Genomic DNA, 26,525 nt, shown 5'->3' on the forward strand with positions numbered 1-26,525 from the left:
GACAGTAGAACTGACTGGATTCCACCAGTGATGTACAATTAAAAATAAGGGGGGATTCCACTGTCAGGGATAGGATAATGCACCCCGTGTTTTGACTATCAAAAGCTAATATAACAAAAGATATAGAGAGAAACTGATGACCACATGGATCACTTTTTACCTACCTCTCTCAATCCGAATGTCAGATGTTTACTAACTTAGCTGTTAATCATATTTAAAGCCTTTTCACGGGTGGGACAAAGCATTGAGTGCCAATCAACATTTTATAGAAACTATGGCTTATGCACTTCTATTTTCTTTTGAAAAATATTATATTTACACTACTAAAACAATATCCTACATAATGAAATATTAATAAACATAACATTATTAATATTTAATTATAAATATGGTTATGTAAGACAGTCATGGGTAGGACAAGGAATTGTGTCTGGTGGAACTCTCATGCAGTAGGATCTATTTTTACAAGTTATAATTAATTTTATTATATTTATTTATAGTTAACTCTGTAGTTAACATATTTAAACCCCACTTCTTGTTTAAATAATCTAGTAGGGAAGTTCTGTTACCTATAAATCTGATAAATTTTGGTGCAATATTACCTTAAAGGCCAGATAATGTAGTAATTACATAAAAAGAGCCACCACTAAAAGAAACTATGCACATTTCTACTCCTTCACTTTAAAATATGTCTAAATTGCACAACATTCATAACGATGTGTTTAGTGTCTGAACAAGTTCTTGCTCCAGTCTCTCAAATCCCAACATTCTGTAGGATACATCCTCATCAACTTTGAACACCTTTCCTGGGTCCTCTACTGATCTCTTACTGTAATCTGTATTCCCAATTTTTTTTCCTTCAAGATCCATCTGTGCAACTGAAGCATACCTATATTTGGCTGCTATCTTTCTTGCAGTTTGAAACTCCTACAAAGTAAGTGTTCTTTGTATATTTTTGACAGCTGGTTCTGACCCAGTAACTTCAAGGTTGCGTGTTTGCAGGTCTTTTGAAATACGTCTATCCATCATTTTACAATCTATATAGACGAGAGAATGTACACTGGGCGTAAGTATCTCAGCTTTTCTAATAGTTACAGACATTCTATGCCGACAATAGTGAAAGATCATACAAAACTCTTCAAACTCGGCAGTTTAAACAATAACAATGGCTTCGACTTAAATGGCTAAAAAGCAAAGCTCCCAATATAAAAAGTAAACTTTTTGTCCTCCATTATCATCTACACAAGTGCTAACTTTGTTTAACTATGCATCATTTCCGCAAATTAATTCTCTTCCCAGTTGCTGGGTCTGCTCGCCACCTCCTTCGACAGACACCTCCTTTAGCCACGAAACAGTCTTGCCGCAGGGCTGACAACATTTATACGAGGCAGTCTGGGAAGCACGCATCTACAACTCATCTTCAGTCAATACAGATTTTAGTTTCAGTCTGAACTTTATTTCTGCTTCATTTTTACTATGTTCAGTTAAAAGTATTTCAGAGGACACTTTTATGTTTTCCCGTCTTTTTCAATCCTGTTCTCTCTTGCATACAAATGTAATTAAAGGCTTTGCACAGGCCTAGTCCGAGACATCACTTAGACAGAACTGCCTTGCACGACCTTCAGTTAATGCTCTGTTGGCCGCAAGGCCATCTATCAGACGTGTTATCTGCCAAATGTAAAAATTTTTCTCCGAGTACATTATCCAAAGAGATCTCTTACTGTTTGCTGCACGTGTACCAGAAGTACCTTACTTCCACAATATGACAGTGGCTGGTGTTCCACATCGGTTAAGAATTTGGGCCCATATGAATTACAAAAAGTTCCAGAAGCTACATAAAGATGGAAAAAGTTACGTAACAGAAACAATAAATTGAGTTCCCTGTATTTACCGAGACATCTTGATCGTATTTGCGGATGGAGGCCATGAACTCCAAGTGCTTCTTCTCCTCCTCCAGTTGTGCAACGGCCTGCTCCGAAGCCTGCAGCTTCTGCTGAGTGTTGGCCAGCTCGTCACGCAGCCAAGCATTCTCCTGGCACAAGCGCCGAACCTGAGTGCGTAGTTTCTGCTTCTCTGCTTCCACAACTTGCAGGTGAGCAGATAATGCTGTCATAACCTGCACAACAAATGCGTGAAGTGTTACTGGCAACTCCAAATTTTCATTGTGTTATAAGCACAATGGAATGAACCAACATACTGTGAAAAATCCATTAATGAATAATGATAAAAGTAGCACCTGATTTTAAAACTTCAGCATAATATTGCTCAACAGAGCTAAAATTTTGTTTTCAATGTACACCAATGAATCACACAATTATACTAGGGTAAGGAGGAATCTTCAATACTAATCACCCGTAAGTGTGATTCTTAAATCTTAACTTTTTTTCTTCCACATTATCCCACAGTTATCTGTATAACACATGACATAACTACGGAATTTTGAGAAAAATCAATGGAATGCTTCCTTTTGGTCTAGTATGCTGAAAATGCACAAATCCAAGTACATGAAGCAGCACAATCTCTGAAAATGAGATTAGGGGGGGGGGGGGGGGGGGGGGGTGGAGGAGGGAGGGAGGGAGAGAGAGAGGGACAGCGCCTGAATTTTGCCCAAGAAATTGTGTTGACGTTGCATGCATGAATTAACATACGTTGGATTGACGAAAATAGCGTATTCTGCGTGATATATTATTATCGTCTATATGGCAATAATTTTACGTGACAGGTAAACAAAGACAAGCTGAGAGAAAAAAGTATGTACAATTAAGGCGTTGAAAACTAACAATTAACGGATTCGAACGATAGTCAGCACTGTCATTTTTAGTTTCCATTTTCATTTTGCAGTTTAACAGCCTCCTGCCGAATGTTATGAACCATGACTGAATACGGTACCAACAACACATTCCGCCGAAGTTCGAGGACTTAGAACGAAAACAAAATGGTTCTTAAATGAAATCAGCGATTTCGAAGCTTCAACAATTGAAGATGCTGCGAACGCTTCTGTCTATTTTCACTCGGCTTTATAGGGCTTTTGTAGGGCTTGCACTATGACTAACTCCCAGAAACAGAACAGGTGCAACTTACATCTTTTACTTTTATTTCAACAAAAAGTACTGTTATTCCAGCATGCGCAAATCTCATTAAATTCATATCACGTCAAAATAACTTCGCATGATCACACCTTCTTATTCTTAGCGCACTTCGTCAGTTTGTGATTCTAGTACGTAGAACCACCAGTTTGTCAGTTATAGACAAAGGCCAGTTTCTACGTCTACACATTGAAACGTAACAGCAAAATGCGTGGTAGACGTCACTTACGCAAGAGTAGGTTAATTTTAGTTATCGATTCCAATATTACTTATTTCTTGTTGATATTCGTTTTTCATATACTGGCTTTTCTTTTAGAATTTAGTGTGTCGATTTCTCCACATTTTATGCTACTGTTTCGTATTTATTTGTTGTCATTCATTTAATTTTTCCCGTTTTTCTGATACATTTCAGTTTCTCCTCTCCCAAAACCCCGCTTTCATGCGCTTCTCCCGTTAGATTCAATAATTAATGTAAAACTAACGCTATTTTATAACAATATGACTTCACCATGCGCTTTAATGTAATGAAATTTAAAGGTACTCCGTGCTTTTCTAGTCGCTTAAATTAAGAGAATACTTCTTACCAGACATAATTTGTTTTTAATTCTTGTTCTTAATTTTCGTTATCTTCAGCTCGTTTCGATATAATTCATGACTAAGAAAATAACTGCGGGAATGTGATAGTAATTTTATCGTATGTTACAATCATTTGTTTGCGAGTATGATCTGTTGCTTTCATAGACTGCCTATGCGTAGCGTCTTTGCCTCAGATATGACGTCATTGCTCAAAGCCGACGAATGGAATCGGACACTAGAATTTATCCCTTTGTTTTATTTGCGGTGTTATCTTTAATGATGTATTGCATTCAGTCATTAAGATTAGTGTCTGCATTTCGTCACTTTAAGATCAGTTTCCGTTCCCAAATCAACTACCGGGCTCTGTCCAGAGCTAACTGTTGCTCAATTCAACAGTCTTTATCACTTCGAAGATGATAATTTCGTGTACCTCAAAAGCCTGTTGCAAGTCTCTCAAGATGAAACTTCGGCGACTCACGTGTCCCCAACACATCTGTTATCCAACCAAGCCTACAGTTTAACGTGGTGTCCCAACTAAGTGTCGTTCCTTGCAGCTACACACATTCTCGAGAGGTGGAAACTAAGCTAAAACGAAGACTGAAAAATCCTTGGTCCAACCGTTAATCGATACTGCAACCTCTAAAAATAGACGAGTGGTATAAAAGTTTCAAAGAGAGTCGAAATGATGATGAAGACGACCGCCCAGGACGCCCTAGCACATCAGTTGCTGACGACCATGTGGAAGTAATAAAGGAAATGGTTCTGGAAAATCTCCTAATCACCGCCGCATATGGCGGCATATCCTTTGGCTCATGCTAAACGATTTTTCGGGTGTTTTGGGCATGACACGTGAAGCAGCAAAGTTTGTTCGGAAAGGGTTAAATTATGGCCAAAAACGACGTCGCGTACTTGACATCTGTCAGGAATTGCTGAATGAAGTCGCCAATGAAACAGAGCTTTTAAGGAATTGTATAACAGCTGACGAAACGTATGTATACGGATATGGCGTGGAAAGCAAGGCCCAATCGTCCCAATTGAAACTGCCGGAAGAGGCAAAACCGTTTTTTTTTTTTTTTTAGATTAAAATGGGATAGTGCATCACGAATTCCTGCCTTATGGTTGTACGGTCAATAAGGATTACTACCTGGCAGTTACGTGCCGTTTGTGAAACAATCCGAAGGAATGACCAGAATTACGGAAAAACCACTCGTGGAAATTGCATCACGGTAATGCTTGTTCGTGTTTTTTTTTTGTAAAAAGTAAAATTGATATGTTGCCTCAGCCACCGTATTCGCCAGTCGTGGCCCCCTCTCACTTGCTTATATTCCCGAGGCTGAAGACAATCGTAAAAGGACGTCGTTTTGCCACAATTGATGAGGTGAAAACAGCATCGCTGAAAGAGCTGAACACCATAACGGAAGTAAGTTCCAGATCTTCCAATATTGGTACAGGCGTATTATATTTTTGAGGTATTACGCTGAAGGGTCTAACGTAGTAGTTGACAAAGATTCTTAAAGAATCACCTCGTGTATAGTGAACAGTGGTGTTGCTGTTAGAACCTTTTCAGGTTTTTTACAACTATATTTCAGTTTTGATTACATAAAATCAGTCATCCAAATCGTTGATTCCATCCATCAATTATTTTGTAGGAATACAAGTGCGTGTTTTATATCCTGCCTGCTCTGTCTTTTTACGTGCGAAGAGGACGCAACGCTACAAGAACGCATGCGCAACAGTTAGTGAAAATAACTTACTGCACGCATGCGACACTATCGTGTTCATAAACAGCCTCAATTTTAAGCAGCCTACTACTTGGCGACGGGGTCAGGCTGGGATTATTTAGATCTCTGTTTGGAGACTGGCATGTTTTACGCTAAGAAAGCCGATATGGAGATGATAGGGGACTATGACTCTTGGTTAGTTTACTGGTCTGAATTCTACTTCATCTTTGTGTGTTTGCAATGAACATGCAAGGGAGCACGATGAGGCTTACTGTAGTCTGATTAAAATTACTTGAAAGTTGACGTATGTCACTTGCTGCTACGGTGTCGCCACGTCGGCTACCGATCGCTTATGGGTGTGTCTCAAACACGGCCGATATGTCACAAATGCTGTTAATGTGTAACGCGGAACAATGTTGGAAGCAGGCAGTGCTAGATATGAGGAACATGCATGATTCTCTGTCTACAGCTTATTTTAACCCATTATGGCCTGATTATTTTTTAACTGACATTTCCAAAATTTTCTGTGGGGTTCTAGTAGTTAGAAAATAAGTTTAGTATAAAGAAAAACCAGATCAAATAATGTTTTGCGAATTTTATAATTTTTAAAAAAATGGGACTTGAGAGTCCATTCAGGTCACAACGGTACAGACAGTAACAATCATTACTTCATGAAAAGCGGTACTCATGAAATACTTTAAAATGAGAACATTCAGAATGAGGCCTTGATTCTATATTATGAATAGCACAGTCTTCACATCTACCAAGGCTTGCAACAAAATTTGGTCAATGAGCTCCAAGATTTTGTGTTCGAATCACATTTGAAGGTGAAAAACCTTTCTTCCTTCTTCTATTCAGTAAAGAGCTGGTAGACGTTTCTTGCTTTGGTCTTCATTTTTTCTTCAAAACTGTTCTGCCTTTTCTCATAAGTCCATGAGTTACCATACTCTTTGAACTGAAGGAAAGATATTCGCCCAGTGAAATCTGAATGTACGAGGTGCATTCAAGTTCTGAGGCCTCCCATTTTTTTTTTCTAATTAGCTACTCACCCGAAATCGATGAAACTGGCGTTACTTCTCGACGTAATCGCCCTGCAGACGTACACATTTTTCACAACGCTGACGCAGCGATTCCATGGCAGCGGCGAAGGCTTCTTTAGAAGTCTGTTTTGACCACTGGAAAATCGCTGAGGCAATAGCAGCACGGCTGGAGAATGTGCAGCCGCGGAGAGTGTCTTTCATTGTTGGAAAATGCCAAAAGTCACTAGGAGCCAGGTCAGGTGAGTAGGGAGCATGAGGAATCACTTCAAAGTTGTTATCACGAAGAAACTGTTGCATAACGTTAGCTCGATGTGCGGGTGCGTTGTCTTGGTGAAACACCAAACGCGCAGCCCTTCCCGGACGTTTTTGTTGCAGTGCAGGAAGGAATTTGTTCTTCAAAACATTTTCGTAGGATGCACATGTTACCGTAGTGCCCTTTGGAACGTAATGGGTGAGGATTACGCCCTCGCTGTCCCAGAACATGGACACCATTTTTTCAGCACTGGCAGTTACCCGAAATTTTTTTGGTGGCGGTGAATCTGTGCGCTTCCACTGAGCTGACTGGCGCTTTGTTTCTGGATTGAAAAATGGCATCCACGTCTCATCCATTGTCACAACCGACGAAAAGAAAGTCCCATTCATGCTGTCGTTGCGCGTCAACATTGCTTGGCAACATGCCACACGGGCAGCCGTGTGGTCGTCCGTCAGCATTCGTGGCACCCACCTGGATGACACTTTTCGTATTTTCAGGTCGTCATGCAGGATTGTGTGCACAGAACCCACAGAAATGCCAACTCTGGAGGCGATCTTTTCAACAGTCATTCGGCGATCCCCCAAAACAATTCTCTCCACTTTCTCGATCGTGTCGTCAGACCGGCTTGTGCGAGCCCGAGGTTGTTTCGGTTTGTTCTCACACGATGTTCTGCCTTCATTAAACTGTCGCACCCACGAACGCACTTTCGACACATCCATAACTCCGTCACCACATGTCTCCAACTGTCGATGAATTTCAATCGGTTTCACACCACGCAAATTCAGAAAACGAATGATTGCACGCTGTTCAAGTAAGGAAAACGTCGCCATTTTAAGTATTTAAAACAGTTCTCGTTCTCGCCGCTGGCGGTAAAATTCCATCTGCCGTACGGTGCTGCCATCTCTGGGACGTATTGGCAATGAACACGGCCTCCTTTTAAAACAATGCGCATGTTTCTATCTCTTTCCAGTCCGGAGAAAAAAATCGGAGTCCTTAGAACTTGAACGCACCTCGTATAACGTATGAATTCACAAGTGTGATATCGATGGCAGCGAAAAACAGGCGGTGCCACCATTTTTTAGCTTTCCAATCTCTGTCATAAATGGATCGGAGCACATGTCCTTATTCAACTACACTCATATGTGGAGTGTAATCTCTAACCACTACTGGGGCCATCACGTAAATTTTTGTACCATCTTTTTGTTTCCGTTTTATGTTAACCGCTTCAGTTCCATGAAAATTAGATAAAAACTACACACTCCTACTGTCTTTCCAATTGAAAAATGCAATTCCTCCTTCCGAAGTTTGACTGTCAAATTCGCCTCTTAACAGCTCCTGATCACACTTTAGTTTTGGTAGGCCGAGTCTATTGGGACGCACAGTTCCACACTCACATACACCATGAGCTTTTAGATATTCAAAAATATCCACAGAAGAGAAATAATTGTCCATCACAACTACGTAATTATTGTAGAGAGGCGGGATGTCTGTTTCTGCACTACACTTCCACCAACTACAAGCAATCCTTTGCCGTTCGAACATTATGAATTACCTCGAAGAAAACGATTTACAGACACACAGTCAGCACGGATTCTGGAAACATCGTTCTTGCGAAACACAACTAGTTCTTTATACTCATGAAGTAATAAGTGCTATCGACAGGAGATGTCAAATTGATTCCATATTTTGAGATTTCCAGACGGCTTATGACACCGTTCCTCACAAGCGTCTTCTAACCAAACTGTGTGCCTGTGGAATATCGCCTCAGATGTGCGACTGGATTCGTAGCAATAGACGGAAAGTCATCGAGTAAAACATAAGTAATATCCGGCGTTCCCCAAGAAAGTGTTATGGACCCTCAGTTGTTCCTGATCTATATTAACGACATAGGAGACAATCTGAGTAGCCGTCTTAGCTTGTTTGCAGATGATGCTCTCATTTCCCGTCTTGTAAAGCCATCAGATGATCAAAACGACTTGCAAGATAATATATCTGTATGGTGCGAAAAGTGGCAATTGACCGTGAATAAAGAAAAGTGTGAAGTTATTCACGTGAGTACTAAAAGAAATCCGCTAAATTTGGATTACGCGATAAGTCACACAAATTTGAAGGCTGTAAATTCAACTAAATAATTAGGGATTACAATTTCAAACAACGTAAACTGGAAAAATCACATAGATAATGTTGTGGGTAGAGCAAATCAAAGACTGCGCTTCACTGGCAGAACACTTAGAAGGTGCAACAGGTCTACCAAAGAGACTGCTTGCACTACGCTTGTCCGCCCTAATCTGGAGTACTGCTGTGCGGTGTGGGATCCGCATCAGGTGGGACTGACGGATGACATCGAAAAAGGTACAAAGAAGGGCAGCTCGTTTTGTATTATCGCGAAATAGGGGAGACATTGCCACATACATGATACGTGGAGTGGCAATCATTGAAACAAAGGCGTTTTCCGTTGCGACGGGATCTTCTCATGAAATTTAAATCACCAGTTTTCTCCTCCGATTGCGAAAACATTGTTGGCACCCACCTACATAGGGAGAAATGATGATCACGATAAAGTAAGAGAAATCAGGGCTCGCACAGAAAAATTTAAGTGCTCATTTTCCCCGCGCGTTGCTCGAGTGAAAAACGGCAGAGAGACAGCTTGAAGGTGGTTCGTTGAACCCTCAGCCAGGCACTTAATTGTGAATACTCACGTAGATGTAGACGTAGATGTTTTATCCTGGTAAACATCAAATTCGTACATGTAGCCTGACATCTGCACGACAGGAAAGCTTGTACCCACGTTTCACTGGCTTCATGGGATTGTATTGTTTTAGGGACGATCGTCCTTTGTAATTAGCGGACGTATTTTATAGTTTGTATTATTCGTAAGTATAGAAAGATCATCATTCAGATGAATCACTGACAGAATTTGTATCTCTCTCGTCATTGCGTGACAAGTGGAACGTTCAGATAACTATCACAACACCAATAATGACGTTCTTGTGGCAAACGATGATATCTGCAGAAGAATTCAAGACCAGGAAAACCGTAAAGCTCTCCTTCAGTTATAGGCTGAATCTGTTTACCAGTTTGCACAATATATAGATTACCTTGAAAAATATTTTCAATCCCTTTGCTCGATTAAACAGTCAAAAAGATATCTGTCGCAGAATCCTTTTGGGAAAGGTATTGCTCGATCACTCCCTTTTGGAGCGTGAATTTTGGGCAATCTGTTCCAGTGTTTTGTCTCCTAAATTTCCGAAAAACATTTAGATTGCGATTCACAATTTCGTCATTTCTTTCATTTTCAGCGGAGGGAGTGTGTATAGTCTTCGCGACTAGCAGCTTGCTTTTTGTTATTTCCCTCTTGTTGCGCTTGTACATTGTTACTTTCTTGTTTGAAAATCATCACTGTCTTCTATATGTATTTCTTCAGCTCCTTGATAAGAAGAGGAAATATTCTCTTATCGACTGGTGGATGGTGTAGCATAATGTTTTGTTCTTTGTACTTTTACATTGCTGAGTTCGAATTTTTCAAAAAATTGTTCTGTATCAGAATCACTACTTTCCTCTTCAGGCGTATCTACGTCAGATGGAAAATCCTCCAGGAGGAACTCCAGTATCTCTTCATCTTTCAACTGTCATAGGCCTGACGGGACTTGAATAAATTTGTAAAGGTAATTTGGTACTTCTAAGAATTTATTATATATTCCGCTTCTTGCCAATTATTAGCATAAACTGACTTACCGAGTAACAGGAAAAAAAAATTATGATAATCGGATTCTCGCAGGAAATTCACGGAATAAAAACTGAACGGTCACCCTGCAACTGCATACAACCAAATACCGCAAGGACTGCGCGCGCTGAAATTCAAATTTCTTTGGCGTCATTGATAGCACATCCATGAAAGAACTGCGATGCATTAAAAAATATACCAAAGCAAGACTAAGTGGCGCGCTACATTCCGCGGCAATTCAAATGACGAAGAATATTTTACACTCATTTTTACAATGTGAGACTCCGAAGTCCCCTCAGATCATAAAGGGTTAAGTGACCAATGAATTAACTGCAGCAGACGACGCGCACTGTACCCCCGAATTAAGACCTTGTCTTAACCGTGACACAGCCTCGTAAAGAACTATTCTTGCACTGGCTACACGAACTACCGCCCTGCCGGCCGATGAGCAGTGCTGTTTCGCACTTGGTTGCAGATTATAGAAGATACTGACGGATTCCAAATGAAAGTATGGTAGGAAGAAAAATAAAGGTCAATACCGAATCAGTTCGACAGTGAAAATGAGGAAGCAAAGTATTAGAAAATAAAAATTGCATTTAAATCAATTAATTGTATAAATAATTATCTTTTGATTAGATTTAGAAATTAAAAAATCTTTATCTTTCACGAGTTTCGAACCTACGACCTATCACTTGTCAACTTCATAGTCTAACCTCTATGGTACAACTCTACCATGGTAAAAATGTTACGTTTATGACTGCTATTCGAGCAGCAACGATGAGCTGCAGCCTTCAAAAGTTTGGCTTCACGTAATGTCGTGCGAAACTACCAATGTAAGCAGATCTCTGCGATTATGTTAACTGTGTATGTGACGATGAATCGCTTCTTGTGCGAAAGGATCTAGTAGTGGTGGGTTAGGGCCGTGTACGTAGCACGTGCATGTGTTACGGTTATCATGGGTGATGAAATACGAAATTAAAGTGTAAGATCCAAGATTCGGGATGCGAACATAACAAGGAACAAAGCCGGACAAGGTTAACTGACCAATTATTGTGGAAATTTGGCAACGGCGAACGGTTCATGCGTGATGCTGAGCGGTCTAATTGAAGGAAACCAGATGCAGCCTGTGAAGTGTCAGCTGTCAAGTAATTTTAATCAGACTATAGACTGCTACTATTGTACTTGGAGTCACGAACGATGGTGGCCGAGTTTGCATTTACGTCAGGCATTCTCCAACGCCAATGAGTGGTCATTAGTGTTCTCAGCGCTCTGCTATGAATGTCTTCGCCAGTGCGAGCATTAAATGTGATCGTAGCCAGTTAAGTGAATTTTTATTCCATTCGTTGCGAACAGTCACGGGTGATGGTGGTGGTAAACGAAAATTTCTGCCCAAGCAAGTGAGAGACGTGATTTGCAATATACCCGCTTTTTTCAAGTGCAGAGCACTGTTTCTATGTTTCGATACAGTGTATCGATACGTGGAACAGTTTCAGTGTTTCGGAACGGCTGTGGTTCACTCTTTCGAAACAGTGGTGTTTCATTCCGCCCCTGTCTCGGATAACTGGACCAGACTCGATCTCCAGCCAGACACAGAAACTGTATCGTTGTTTCAAAATAAGGCTGTTTCAGTCCACCTGTGCTTGGACCGGACTAATTATATCGAAACAGTGATGTTTCATCCCCCCCCCCCCCCCCCCCCCCCGTGTCGAACGAGATTCGGGCTCGGCACAGGTACTGAAACACATTTAACATACCACTTCATTAAACACTTTCAAGGGTGGTGTAATCTTTTTGACAAGCAATAGCATGGAGCTTAAGATATCCGAAAATAAAGCTTCGTTTCTAGCTGACTGTCATAGTCCATAATGGCGTAACATCTGCTTTATAAACACTAACCAAACAATAAAAAACGCATACTATTCACATTCAAAATAATAAATACGTGATAATAATTCAGTTAAATTAACCTTTTTGATAACATACGCTTCTCTGTTCATGTACAGTAATCATATTAAGAAACACAAGTAAGCCTACAACATTTTGAATAAAAAAAGGCGTAGAGTGACAGTAATTAGACATATACATAAATTTTACGTAGGTATAATTGCAAGCAATCTGTTTGACATATCACTGAGAGTGTAATGGTGAACGAGAAGGGCTAGGAAGCATGGTGAATTTATAGTAACGGTTCGAAACACCTTGAAAGACAAAATTTTTTCAGTTATATTTTGTTATTTATTCGAATTATTTGGCGTTATTTGTGAGTCTATAGTCACTGTGCCTATTATCCACAATGATTCCCTTTGTGTGCATGGAAATTAGCAAGATGGGTGTATTACCCATACTAACGGAATGTGGGAATCCCTGTAGCATATCCGTTGTTTCTGCAGTTTGCTCCCACCTCCAGTTCCGTTCGTGGTGGTTGTTCTGCCTTCAGCTATGGCTGTCCTCAGCCAATTGAAAAGTATGAAAGTCACACGACACGAAAGCAGCGCATTTGCTGCAGAAATACGAGACTGCAATGACGCCTAAGTGATAATTTCATACTTTCTGCGATATGACTAGCGCTCTCGCACCTCATTTGTGTTTATGTGGACATACTTATACAGTAGACAGTCAAGATGATAAAATGTGTAGGTTTATTAGATTACGAAACACGAACTGTTTCATTGTTTCGAAACGGCGTATCGAAACATTACATTGTACTGTTTCATTTGTTTCGAAACAGTTACGTGTTTCAGTTTGCCCATCTCTAGTGCTTACCTCAACCGTCGCTTGGAACAGGCAACAATGCACTGGTAGATGATGGGGGAGAAAGGAAAGAACTGAAACATTTGTGAGAGCTGCATCGAGACTTCTTGAGGAATCAGCGGCGACGAGTGAAAATGGGTGCCGGACCGGGATTAGAACCCGGGATCTCCTGCTTACTGTGGATAGGACTATATCGATCTTAGCTTACTACAACGCGTACTACTTTGCTTCCACCGTTTGCCGATAGGTGGCGACAACAGTAAGTAGCGGTCGAAAGAAACAGATCGCAGACGTCATCTCTGTCAACATAACCTCACATTCAAACATTAGTGTATTTGTGTCTGCATCATAAAGTTGTTCTTGATTGAAAATGTCAGGTTAAGAGCCTCATTCTCGTCATTTGCGGGAGGTGTTACCGTTTTGTTTCAATATGAAGAAAACAGCGGCTGAGTCTCATCGAATGCTCTCAAGTGCGTATGGTAAGGACGCTATTAGTGCAAAAACGTGTTGTGAGTGGTTTCAACGCTTCAAGAACGGTGATTTTAAGGCCGTAGACCGACACAGTGGTGAAAGAGAGAATTTTTTCAAAGATGCAGAACTGGAGACACTGCTGAGTGAAGACTCGCGTCAAACTCTAGAAGAATTGGCACGATTAGTGGGAGTGACACAGCAAGCCATTTCAAAAGTCTCAAGGCTGTGGGCATGATTGAGAATGTAGGAACTTTGGTTCCGTGTGAGCTGTAACCAACAAACCTTGAACGGCGTTTGTGTGTTTGCGAACAGTTGCTTCAGAGGCAAACATCGCATTGTGACCGGAGACGAAAATGGGTTCATTACGATAACACTAAACGCAAAAAAGGGATATCCCGGCCATGCTTCCACGCCCACGGCCAAACCGAATATTCACGGCTCCAAGATCACGCTCTGCATTTGGTGGGACCAGCTCGGCGTCGTGTACTGTGAGGTGTTAAAACCAAGTGAAACAATCATAGGTGCTCCTTATCGAACGCAATTAATGCATCTAAGCAGAGCATAAAAATAAGGCCGCAATACAGCGAGAGGCACGATAAAGTGAGTTTGCAGCACGACAACGCTCGACCCCACGTTGCAAAGAGAGATCAAAACGTACTTGGAAACGTTAAAATGGGAAGTCCTACCCCACCCGCCGTATTCTCCAGACACTGCTCCCTCTGACTATCACCTGTTTAGATCAATGGCGCATGGCCTGGCTGACAAACACTTCCGATCTCATGAAGTAACAAATTGGATCGATTCGTGGAGCGCTTCAAAAGAGGAACAATTTTTTCGACGCGGGATTCGTACACTGCCCGAAAGATGGGAGACAGTAGTGGCCAGCGATGGAAAATACTTTGAATGATACATGTGTAACCAATTTGTTTCATTAAGGCCACAAATGTTGGGGAAAAGACGGCGGAAGCAAAGAGGTACACCTTATATTCTCCAATAAATTACCAGAACTGAAGGCCAACACAGCCTGTAACTTTTAAGATTTAGGTGTACACAGAAATGTCTGGAACTACAAACCATGTAAGTACAAGATTCTACTGTTGTAATTGAACTCCTTGTGATGATATGGATAGATGTCTGCCTATTACACATTATGACCCTCTTCGACTGTCTGCGGTTTTTGTCAGTCCTTTACGTTTCCACTTCACTACCACATGGGAAACTGTGGACCTAGGGATGTTCAGGAGTGTGGAAATGTCGCGTACAGACGTACGACACAATTAACAGCCAACCACCCGATCACGTTCGAAGTCCAGGAGTTCCGCGGAGCACCCCATTCTGCCCCCGCACGATGTCTAATTACTGCAGAGGTCGCTGATATGTAGTACCTTGCAGTAGGTGGCAGGATAATGCACGTCATAAGAAATACGTTTTTGGGGGAGTCCGGATACTTTTGATCACACAATGTAGGTACATGCAGACAACGATGGTAACAACTAATCCTAGTCCGAAGGTACGAACAAGCAAGGTTTTTCAAGTTGTTCGTAGTGTACAAGATTAGTTGAATATGTTCACTCACATGATTTCTGCTGTAGGCTGTCAACCATGCGAGGGTGGAACTGTTCTGGTCGGCGGAGACTAACTCTGCCTTGTGTGACGTTTGACGGCCTGTATATACGACGTTTGGGACTGTTTGCTTACAGATGGGACGTGACTGCGTCGCTTTTTACCTCCAATTCGCAATCAGTGAGCGTGAAATCAGCTGTTTCTCAAGGCGTACGACCTCTTAATGGGACGACGATAACAGCTTGCACTGTACATTTGTAAGTTACAAGGCTTACAGCTGATGTTCATACTTAAATTTTTTCTGACAATCTTTCATGGTTCGGTCATTACACCATGTTATTTTTTGTTCCCGCCAAGTCACACCTACAGTTGGCCCAAATGCCATAGCGTCTCACATTTTTGTTATAAGAATGTCTAGAAGCTTAGTTCTCTCTGTAATCACCTATAAATCTCAGCAAGCTATCAAATGAACAGACATTAAACACAAATCGCTTGAAAGTACAATCGCAATACCGTACACAACGAAACACATGTGGGTACCAGTTGCCTTTAATCTGCTAAACAGCGCAAGAGATACCACAAAAGCATGGAAGAAATCGGCTACGGCGCATGCCTTCCATTTCAAACAAATCGCAAATGCACTCGAGTGCACGCACTGTTGGGAATGCAGACCGCGTGCGTGAAGTTGAACAGGAAAAATGGTATCGCGTGGACGGATCGTGACATCCGTTCCCAGCCTTTGCGTAACCAGTAATTGTTCAAATCACTGTTATGATCTACAAAAACTACTGCAAAATTCTAGTTCGTGACGTATCACCACAGATGTGATTTACAAAACGACTTAATAGATGTTAAAATTAGGTAAAATGAAATGATCTACATAATTGAAATACAAAGAAAAGACAGGTACGCAACATGTGGCCTGAGCGGTCAGTCAGAGAGATGATCAATTTTAGCTGTTCGAAAGAAATCCTGTGAAGGGTGAAGCGGTGATCGGAAAAATAGCCCGTTCAATTAGTAGAGCATTTGCCCGCGGAAGGAAAAGGTTCGAGTCGCGGGCCGACACGCTGTTTTTACTCTCCAATTTTCTTTCATCAGAAAGCGGTATTTTCTAGTTATATCTCTGTTGGTTTGCAGTACTATTTAGTTGTTTCCATTTGCAAAAGTGCTTGTTTAAATCAGTGATTGGTGAATCAGCAGTCTCCGAGATTATTTCTTCTGTACACACAAGACCTTCAGATCTCAACAATGGTAAGTTGTAAGAAGTACTGTAAAATGTGATTCGTACGCTAGGGGGGGGGGGGGGGGGGGCGGCGAGAAATTTCAAACAAAAACTAGCGGAACAGGTAGTCTGCAAGTTTCCAACTATGCTTACATACAGGGTGTTACAAAAAGGTACGGCCAAACTTTCAGGAAACATTCCTCACACACAAATAAAGAAAAGATGTTACGTGGACATGTGTCCGGAAACGCTTAATTTCCATGTTAGAGCTCGTTTTAGTTTCGTCAGTATGTACTGTACTTCCTCGATTCACCGCCAGTTAGCCCAATTGAATGAAGGTAATGTTGACTTCGGTGCTTGTGTTGACGTGCGACTCATTGCTCTACAGTACTACTAGCATCAAGCACATCAGTACGTAGCATCAACAGGTTAGTGTTCATCACGAACGTGGTTTTGCAGTCAGTGCAATGTTTACAAATGCGGAGTTGGCAGATGCCCATTTGATGCATGGCTTAGCACGGGGCAATAGCCGTGGCGCGGTACGTTTGTATCGAGACAAATTTCCAGAACGAAGGTGTCCAGACAGGAAGACTTTCGAAGCAATTGATCGGCGTCTTATGGAGCACGGAACATTCCAGCCTATGACTCGCGACTGGGGAAGACCTAGATCGACGACACCTACAATGGACGAGGCAATTCTTCGGGCAGTTGACGATAACCCTAATGTCAGCGTCAGAGAAGTTGCTGCTGTACAAGGTAACGTTGACCACGTCACTGAATGGAGAGTGCTACGAGAGAACCAGTTGTTTCCGCACCGTGTACAGCGTGTGCAGGCACTATCAGCAGCTGATTGGCCTCCACGGTTACACTTCATCCAACAATGTGTCAATCCTCATTTCAGTGTAAATGTTCTCTTTACGGATGAGGCTTCATTCCAACGTGATCAAATTGTAAATTTTCACAATCAACATGTGTGGGCTGACGAGAATCCGCACGCAATTGTGCAATCACGTCAACACAGATTTTCTGTGAACGTTTGGGCAGGCATTGTTCGTGATGTATTGATTAGGCCCCATGTTTTTCCACCTACGCTCAATGGAGCACGTTATCATGATTTCATACGGGATACTCTACCTGTGCTGCTAGAACATGTGCCTTTAGAAGTAGGACAACACGTGATTCATGCACGATGGAGCTCCTGCACATTTCAGTCTAAGTGTTCTTACGCTTCTCAACAACAGATTCGGTGACCGACGAATTGGTAGATGCGGACCAATTCCATGGCCTCTACGCTCTCCTGACCTCAACCCTCTTGACTTTCATTTATGAGGGCATTTGAAAGCTCTTGTCTACGCAACCCCGGTACCAAATGTAGAGATTCTTCGTGCTCGTATTGTGGACGGCTGTGATACAATACGCCATTCTCCAGGGCCGCATCAGCGCATCAGGGATTCCATGCGACGGAGGGTGGATGCATGTATCCTCGCTAACTGAGGACATTTTGAACATTTCCTGTAACAAAGTGTTTGAAGTCACGTTGGTACGTTCTGTTGCTGTGTGTTTCCATTCCATGATTAATGTGATTTGAAGAGAAGTAATAAAATGAGCTCTAACATGGAAAGTAAGCGTTTCCGGACACATGTCTACATAACATGTTTTCTTTCTTTGTGTGTGAGGAATGTTTCCTGAAAGTTTGGCCGTACCTTTTTGTAACACCCTGTATACGATTATAAGAATTCGAAAAAAAGTAGTTCTGCTCTTGGTACTCATATTAAAAGAGGGTAAAAACCTCAGCAAGTTCAGCAGGGTTCCAATCATAGAGTAGAAATATCTCTGGAGTGAGCATTGCGTCCTGCGCATGTTGTCAACATTAAACTGGAATTGTCACGTGATCTAGGGACGACGTCGATTGTTTAGCGCCAATTCGCGTCCGCCATCAGGTAACATCACGTCTCGTTACATAACACCAAAACATTCTACAATACCTTTCGAGTGGAGGCATTCGCACAGGTCGTCAACGGAATGTCACGTCATTTCACGGTACGTCAAGGTTTGTCGGGAAGAAAATTTTAACAGTACCATTCTGTTAACATCTTAAGTTAACCTATTTTCACCGCGCTCATTCTCCTTATAATAGTGGATTTTGTGCTGTTGTATCTTCATAATGTTTATTTTGTAATAGCGCTTTTTTTTAGTGACAAATTGGAGATGTTCGATGACGACTGGGATATTTTTTCCACTTTCTTACACAACCGAGGTCGTGTATCTGAAGGCGAAAAGTTATTTAGGTTTTACGATAACACAACGGCGCTGACGCCCACAATGTATATGTATAAGAACATAAGTAGACGAAGCAAATTCCACCATATGACATTTTAAGCTAAAAAGTCAGCGTTAATGAAGGGGTAAAATACAGTTGTTTATGACGTTATTAATTAAGTACGAAAGAACAATGGATAAGTTTAACAGGCTTCATTAATTCGTTTGAAGCTTTCATTGATGTGTATGAATGTACATATTTTCCCAAGCAAATAATTGTCGATATTTTGAAACGTTGTCTCACTTCTCAGTAATTTACCAAACATAATTGATCAAGAACATAGGTTATAAAGTTTGCTTCGGCCATTGACAAATTTTGTCGTCGTTAGCTCCTCAGTTCTAATACTATATTCTTAACATTTTATGCATATTAGGGATGGTGACTCAAAACCCCAATTTCGCCGTTCAGTACTGTGTTAAGCGACTTGACGAGATGTGACATGAAAGACATTGTAAATACATGCTGACGTGAAGCTTCTGTGACGTCATGCTCGTTCATTTTGCTCTTCAAAGCCAAGAGCCCAATTGATTTTCCAATATCAGACATAAACTGATATTGTGCCTGCAAACGTCTACACTAAATCGAGAGCACTTACGAAGGGAATCTGTCTTTACTAGCGATATGACAACATTCAAAATTTATAGGACAAATGTCGGACAAATCTACGGCGTCCCCAGATCACGTGACCATTGTGGCAACGTATGTTGACAACACAAAACCAATTCTGCGCTTCTGAATGCTCACTCGTGAGATATTTCTACTCTCTGGTTCCAGTAAGAGAGAAACATTGCTTTTGATGATCATCAAAGACCTTAGCATGCGATGGGGTTCATGTGGAACTCTTCCGCCAGGAACAGGAAAACACATCCAGCGACCGTATCATCTCTCGTGATGAGTAATAAGTCTGAAACACTCAGGACGCAAACGCTGTTTATTCAGACAAATCTTGGGTAAACGATCTTTTGGTAAAGAGAAAATATAGGTGTCAATGGAGCGGAACTGATTTTAGAGCCAATGGAGATTATGGACAAAGGAAAGTTAGTAATTATGAGAAGTAGGTGCAACATTAGTTGCTCCCTATCTACCGAAGTGTTGCGTTGTAATGGCTGATAATGCTATATATTATAGCGTTCAAAGAAACAAAGCACCCACAAAATAACGTCGTCGAAATCTATGTTATTTAGTGGGCGCAAAATAATGCTGTATCTTACTGCGGAAGTATGAATTTCGACCTGTTTGATCCGATTCAAAGTTCAAAAATGCTGAAAACGGGTATCAACGAAGTGTTACAAGTAATGGGCACGCTGTTCACAAGTTACCACCCAAGCTATTCAAGTCAGACACAGCAACGGCTTTTAATAAGATGTTTTCAGAATGGTAACTACGGTTGTGCTCTATATTTGGACCAGAATGGCCAAAATGACTGACAGCTAGCTGCTGACTGGACAGCTACTAAAGTAACAACCAATCACAGAATGAGTCTTGTCACGACTTCTGTTCACCGCTGTCTCGGATGCCAGCTGCTAGTCAGCTGTAGGGGACACTTGAAACCCCTCACGTGCCACTGTTGTGGTTCCCTTTCGTTGTTTGCCTTCTCTTTGCGGCGTGTTTATTTTGCGTGACAATGTCCTGCACTGGTTGCTAAATTACGCAGATAACTGAGAAGATTATTACTAGCCTGATGAACAAACTGAATACTGCACGTTTACGTGCAGCAAGTGGATTTATACGCAGCGGGAACAATAGCTTTTATGGTACGGGACGCCGTAGAATAAAACTGATGATGAACAATACAGCAGCAAAAGGGGTCAACCATTTTAATGATGTGGCATGGGGTGTCTACTTCCATACTCCGCAAGCCACCTGACAGTGTGTGGCGGAGGGTATCTTGAATGCCTATCGGTTTTCCCTTCTATTCCAGTCTCGTATTGTTCGTGGAAAGAAAGATTGTCGGTATGCCTCAGTGTGGGCTCTAATCTCTGATTTTATCCACATGGTCTCTCCACGAGATATACGTAGGAAGGAGCAAATATACCGCTTGACTCCTCGCTGAAGGTATGTTCTCGAAACTTCAACAAAAGCCCGTATCGAGCTACTGAGCGTCTCTCCTGCAGAGTCTTCCACTGGAGTTTATCATCTCCGTAACGCTTTCGCGATTACCAAATGATCCTGTAACGAAGCGCGCTGCTCTCCGTTGGATCTTCTCTCTCTCTCTTCTATCAACCCTATCTGGTACGGATACCACACTGCTGAGCAGTATTCAAGCAGCGGGCGAACAAGTGTACTGTAACCCACTTCCTTCTTTTTCAGACTGCTTTTCCGTAGAATTCTTCCAACGAATCTCAGTCTGGCACCTGCTTCACCGAAGATTAATTTTATGTGGTCATTCCATTTCAAATCACTCCTAATGCCTACTCCCAGATAATTTACGGAATTAACTGCTTCCAGCTGCTGACCTATGTTGTAGCTAAATGATAAAGGATCTTTCTGTGTATTCGCAGCACATTACACTTGTCCACATTGAGATTCAATTGCCATTCCCCGCACTATGCGTCAATTCGTTGCAGGTCCTCCTACATTTCAGTACAATTTTCCATAAGTAGCCAGTTTGAAAAATCTTGTGGAACAATAGACAGGTGCTTTAGAAACAAGGCACAAGAAATAGCAGGAAATGTATTTTATAAAGTAATGGCCAGCCCCACATTGCTCTGCGGAAGTGAGTCGTGCGTTATTTACGAATAACAAGAAACTAAAATACAGGCAGCTAAACAGATTTATTAGTATTGCTAAAAGCCGTACCAGAGTAGACACGGTAAGAAACAGCAACATTAGACAGAAACTGAACATTTGCAACATAATAACAAAATATTAGAATACCGAAGAAAAGCGAGTCAACGTTTCGAGATGACGAATAGCAGCTGATTACCTTACACAGAAATTACACGATACAATCACAAAGTCACCACCGCCTGTGTTCGGTATCAACGTGCAATGACCCCATTCAATGGCAGGTGGCAGCATTAGGAGTGATTTAAAATGGAATGACCATATAAAATTAATCATCGGTAAAGCAGATGCAAGACAGATTCATTGGAAGAATCCTAAGGAAATGCAGTCCGAAAACAAAGGAAGTAGGTGACAGTACACTTGTTCGCCCACTGCTTGAATACTGCTTACCGGTGTGGGATTCGTACCAGAAAGGGTTGATAGAAGAGAGAGAGAAGATCCAACGGTGAGCAGCGTGCTTCGTTACAGGATCATTTAGTAATCGCGAAAGCGTTACGGAGATTATAGAGAAACTCCAGTGGAAGACTCTACGGGACAGACGTTCAGTAGCTCGGTGAGCGCTTTTGTTGAAGTTTCGAGAACATACCTTCACCGAGGAGTCAAGCAGTACACTACTGGCCATTAAAATTGCTACACCAAGAAGAAATGCAGATGATAAACGGGCATTCATTGGACAAATATATTATACTACAACTGACATGTGATTACATTTTCACGCAATTTGGGTGCACAGATCCTGAGAAATCAGTACCCAGAACAACCAATCTGGCCGTAATAACGGCCTTGATACGGCTGGGCATTGAGACAAACAGAGCTTGGATGGCATGTAAAGGTACAGCTGCCCATGCAGCTTCAACACGATACCAAAGTTCATCAAGAGTAGTGACTGGTGTATTGTGACGAGCCAGTTGCTCGGCCGCCACTGACCAGACGTTTTCAATTGGTGAGAGATCTGGAGAATGTGCTAGCCAGGGCAGCAGTCGAACATTTTTTGTATCCGGAGAGGCCTGTACAGGATCTCTAACGTGCGGTCGTGCATTATCCTGCTGAAATGTAGGGTTTCGCAGGAATCGAATGAAGGGTAGAGCCACGGGTCGTAACACATCTGAAATGTAACGTCCACTGTTCGAAGTGCCGTCAATGCGAACAACAGGTGACCGAGACGTGTAACCGATGGCACCCCGTACCATCACGCCGGGTGGTACGCCAGTATGGCGATGACGAATACACGCTTCCAATGTGCGTTCACCGTCATGTCGCCAAACAAGGATGCGACTATCATTATGCTGTAAACAGAACCCGGATTCATCTTAAAAAACGACTCATCGTCACCGAGCTGATAGTCCATGCTGCTACAAACGTCGAACTGTTCGTACAGATGGTTGTTGTCTTGCAAACGTCCCTATCTGTTGACTCAGGGATCGAGACGTGGCTGCACGATCCGTTACAGCCGTGCGGATAATATGCCTCTCATCTCGACTGCTAGTGATACGAGGCCGTTGGGATCCAGCACGGCGTTCCGTATTACCCTCCTGAACCCGCCGATTCCATATTCTGCTAACAGTCATTGGATCTCGACCAACGCGAGTAGCAATGTCGCGATACGATAAACCGTAATCGCGATAGGCTACATCCGACTTTTATCAAAGTCGGAAACGTGATGGTACGTATTTGTTGTCCTCACACGAGGCATCATCAGAAAAACGTTTCACCAGGCAACCGCGGTCAACTGTTGTTTCTGTATGAGAAATCGGTTCGAAACGTTCCTCATGCCAGCACGTTGTAGGTGTCGCCACCGGCGCCAACCTTCTGTGAATGCTCTGAAAAGCTAATCATTTGCATATGACAGCATCAACTTCCTGTCGGTTAAATTTCGCGTCTGTAGCACGCCATCTTCGTGGTGTAGCAATTGTAATGGACACCAGTGTGCTCCCTTCTACGTGTATCCCGCGAAGAGACGACGAGGATAAAATCAGAGAGATTAGAGCCCACACAGAGGCATACCGACAATCTTTCGACGAACAGTACGAGACTGGAATAGAAGGGAGAACTGGTAGAGGTACACAAAGTACCCTCCGCCACACACCGTCACGTGGCTTGCGGAGTATGGATGTAGACGTAGCAGATGAGGGCATAGGAAGCGTGTAGGGGAACGCAGATACCAGTGCAATTTATCTAACACCGAAAAGGACATGACCACTGACTTTCGAGCCCTGTGGGGAAGCATTTTCAAAACGGCTAAGTTTCGAAACTGATTGCGTGCCGCCGTGGTTAACACACACCGTGCGTGGCAAAACGGCGCTATCCAAGGCAGGCGCCGAGGCAACGGTGGTGCACACGTCTGCTGTGGAGATGTGGAACGGCCCAGATGAACCGAGGGGTTACCAACAGTGCCCGAATGACCGATCAGCGAACGTTTCCAAGTATGGCCTCTACAGCAGGTGGCTGGTTTCATGCACCCATGCTGACTACTGTTCAAGTCCGCCACGATAGCTGAATGGTCACTGTGACGTACTGCCATGTTCGATTCCCAGTTGGGTCGGGGATTTTCTCCGCTCGAGGACTGGGTGTTGTGTTATCATTTCATCCCCATCCGGCGCGCAGGTCGCCCAATGTGGCGTCGAATGTAATAAGACCAGCCCCGTAAGGGGCCTCCCGGCCAAAGACGCCAAACGCTCATTTCCATCGGCGAGGAAGAATGGAATGTGTACGCTAGTACCGCCAACTGGTCGTCCACCGAGGGGCGACCGGTGACCTTTTCAGATGAATCAAGTTTTACACTCCATCGGACAGACGCTCGTTGCCGTCTACGGCCCCGCGACAATCGTCTGAACGCTCCAGGCCGGAGGAGAGAGCGCTGTGGTCTGGGGAAAGTTCTCGTAGCGTCCCTTTGGTGGTCATTTTGGAACGCACAATGAATCAACAAGTATGGGTCTATCCTTGGAGACCATGTCACCCGTCCGTGCAGTTTGTTTTCCCTCGACACGGTGGTACCTACCTGCATAACAATGCAACGTGCCACACAGCTCGCAGTGTACGAGCGTGGGTCGAAGAGCACCAGCACGAGTTTACCGTACTGCCCAGGCCACCGAACTTCCCGGATCTAAACTCAACCGAGAATCTTCAATCTGTGGAAGCACCACCATCGGGTTGTACCAACACCGACTCAAAGGAAGGCCTCTGCGCTTGTTCGTGACGTCACGTCAGCAAGGCACGGCCAACGCCAGGTCTGTTGCAGGCGCACTCATAATGGTGGTGTCTCCCTCTCTGACACAGGAAAATGTGAAACTATTGGCGGTATTTGACGAACAGTCATTGTTCTGAGAGATTTCTGCAATCAATTAATTGTGCAATTTATTACACTTCTTAACAAATAGTACACTCCTGAACTTAAATTTCCACCTGTTTTAAGGATTGACATACAAAAACAACTTCATGGTCCAGCAGCAACAGGATTCGTGCTTTACCGCATTTGTAAATCTGAGGAAGTTACGTTTGTACTGGGTTGCTTTTACAAGAAACTGAACATATTGGTGCTCTTCTTTAGGTATCTTGGTTGACTATGGGGTGAGGAGCACTGAATGTCAATGAAATATCTTGCAATTGTACACGTTGGGGGAGGGGGTGGGGGACAGAAGAAGAGGCAAAAGAGAGAGAGACTTGTTTTATCAAAAAAATGTTTTTTTATCTTATACAGTTTCTCCTTTCAGTTGCAAGAGGGGAATATTTATCCTTTCTAATGTGCATGTTTAAAAAAGTTTAAGCTCAGCAGTATTTTCGATGCATGAAGCTATTTTGTTTCCTGTTTAGAATTCCTTTCGTTGAAAACGACTGTAATCTAATGACTGGCAACAGTTGGACATTTACACATGTAAATTAGTTCACATTTCCAGTGACGATGTCAAACGAAAATAAATAAATAAACAAAAGAAACGAGTTCATTGTAAGGGGGTTGGGATAAGCTTCGATAACAAAATGGATCAAGTAAATATAGTTACTTGTAAAATTTCCGAAGCTTGCAATGGGGCAAAGCATCTTCTCATATTGATCTACGTTTGTTTCGACAGGATTCAGTAATACAGAACTATGATCTTCATTTGTAGCTTTACGATAGTAAGAAAATCTTTCATCTAAATAAAACTACTGAATCCAAAACACTACCAAACATGTTGTCCAAAAGGAAGAGATTTATAGTGATAAGCACGCCCAGGCTTTTCTGCCTACAACAGACCTGGCGTTCGCCGTGCCTAGCTGACGTGACGTCAGCAACAAGCGCTGAGCCCTGCCTTTGAGTCGGTGTTGGTCGTACGAGCCGTGGATCCTCAACCGAGAAGCCTAGCGTTGGCATGTATATAACTGCTCACGTCGTGTTGTGCCGACTCCACTGGCTTGAATGGATTCTTAAGTTTGTTTTATATGCCCGACTTCTAATTTCACCACACACGTCTCCAGGGTTGAGCAGTTATTGCCCGATGACGGCACGCAATACAGTTTGTTAAAGCGGAGTTCGCCGTTATTAATTATGTTTTTAGATTAAATTTTATTACTCGTACAGAGACTCATCGTTTCTCTGTTTAACAGCGCGTCGTCAAAATAAGTATGAAATGCTAATGTCTTTGCAATACATAATGTCGACTATTGAGTTAAAGTTCGCACCTATTTTGCCATTTTAGAGAAGAGAACCCTTAAGCGCTTCTGCTTCTATAGTCTCAGTATCAAATGTTCACTAATTGAATTTACTTCCTATCTCAGTTCAGTATTTAACGCAAATTATATATCAATGTCATTTCAGAGATATTGCGTCGGTTCCACACCAACGGAATAACACGTAATTGTCACTTAACATCACTTTTATTAATAATCCTTTTTCTTATGACGTAAATGTTAATGAATGATCACTATCTAGGAGGAAGAGGGATTGATCTTAATCATGAGAATAGCTTTTAATGAGCCCGCAATCGTTAATTAAATAAAAAGTCACGTTCAAGGATGATATGCGAACAATTCTCGT

General features: G+C 42.3%; 1 protein-coding gene across 4 annotated transcripts in view; it reads right to left on the reverse strand.

Annotated features, from left to right (window-relative positions):
• LOC124550931 (kinesin light chain) overlaps positions 1–26,525 on the reverse strand; it is a 396,765-nt gene that overhangs the window by 96,626 nt on the left and 273,614 nt on the right. For all 4 annotated transcript variants that reach the window (XM_047125729.1, XM_047125730.1, XM_047125727.1 and 1 more), the window contains one exon: positions 1,892–2,116. In XM_047125729.1, coding sequence (XP_046981685.1) covers positions 1,892–2,116 — 225 coding nt within the window. The remainder of the gene's footprint in view (positions 1–1,891; positions 2,117–26,525) is intronic.

Source organism: Schistocerca americana, chromosome 9 (assembly GCF_021461395.2).
Source record: "Schistocerca americana isolate TAMUIC-IGC-003095 chromosome 9, iqSchAmer2.1, whole genome shotgun sequence".
NCBI classification, from domain to species: Eukaryota; Metazoa; Arthropoda; class Insecta; order Orthoptera; family Acrididae; genus Schistocerca; species Schistocerca americana.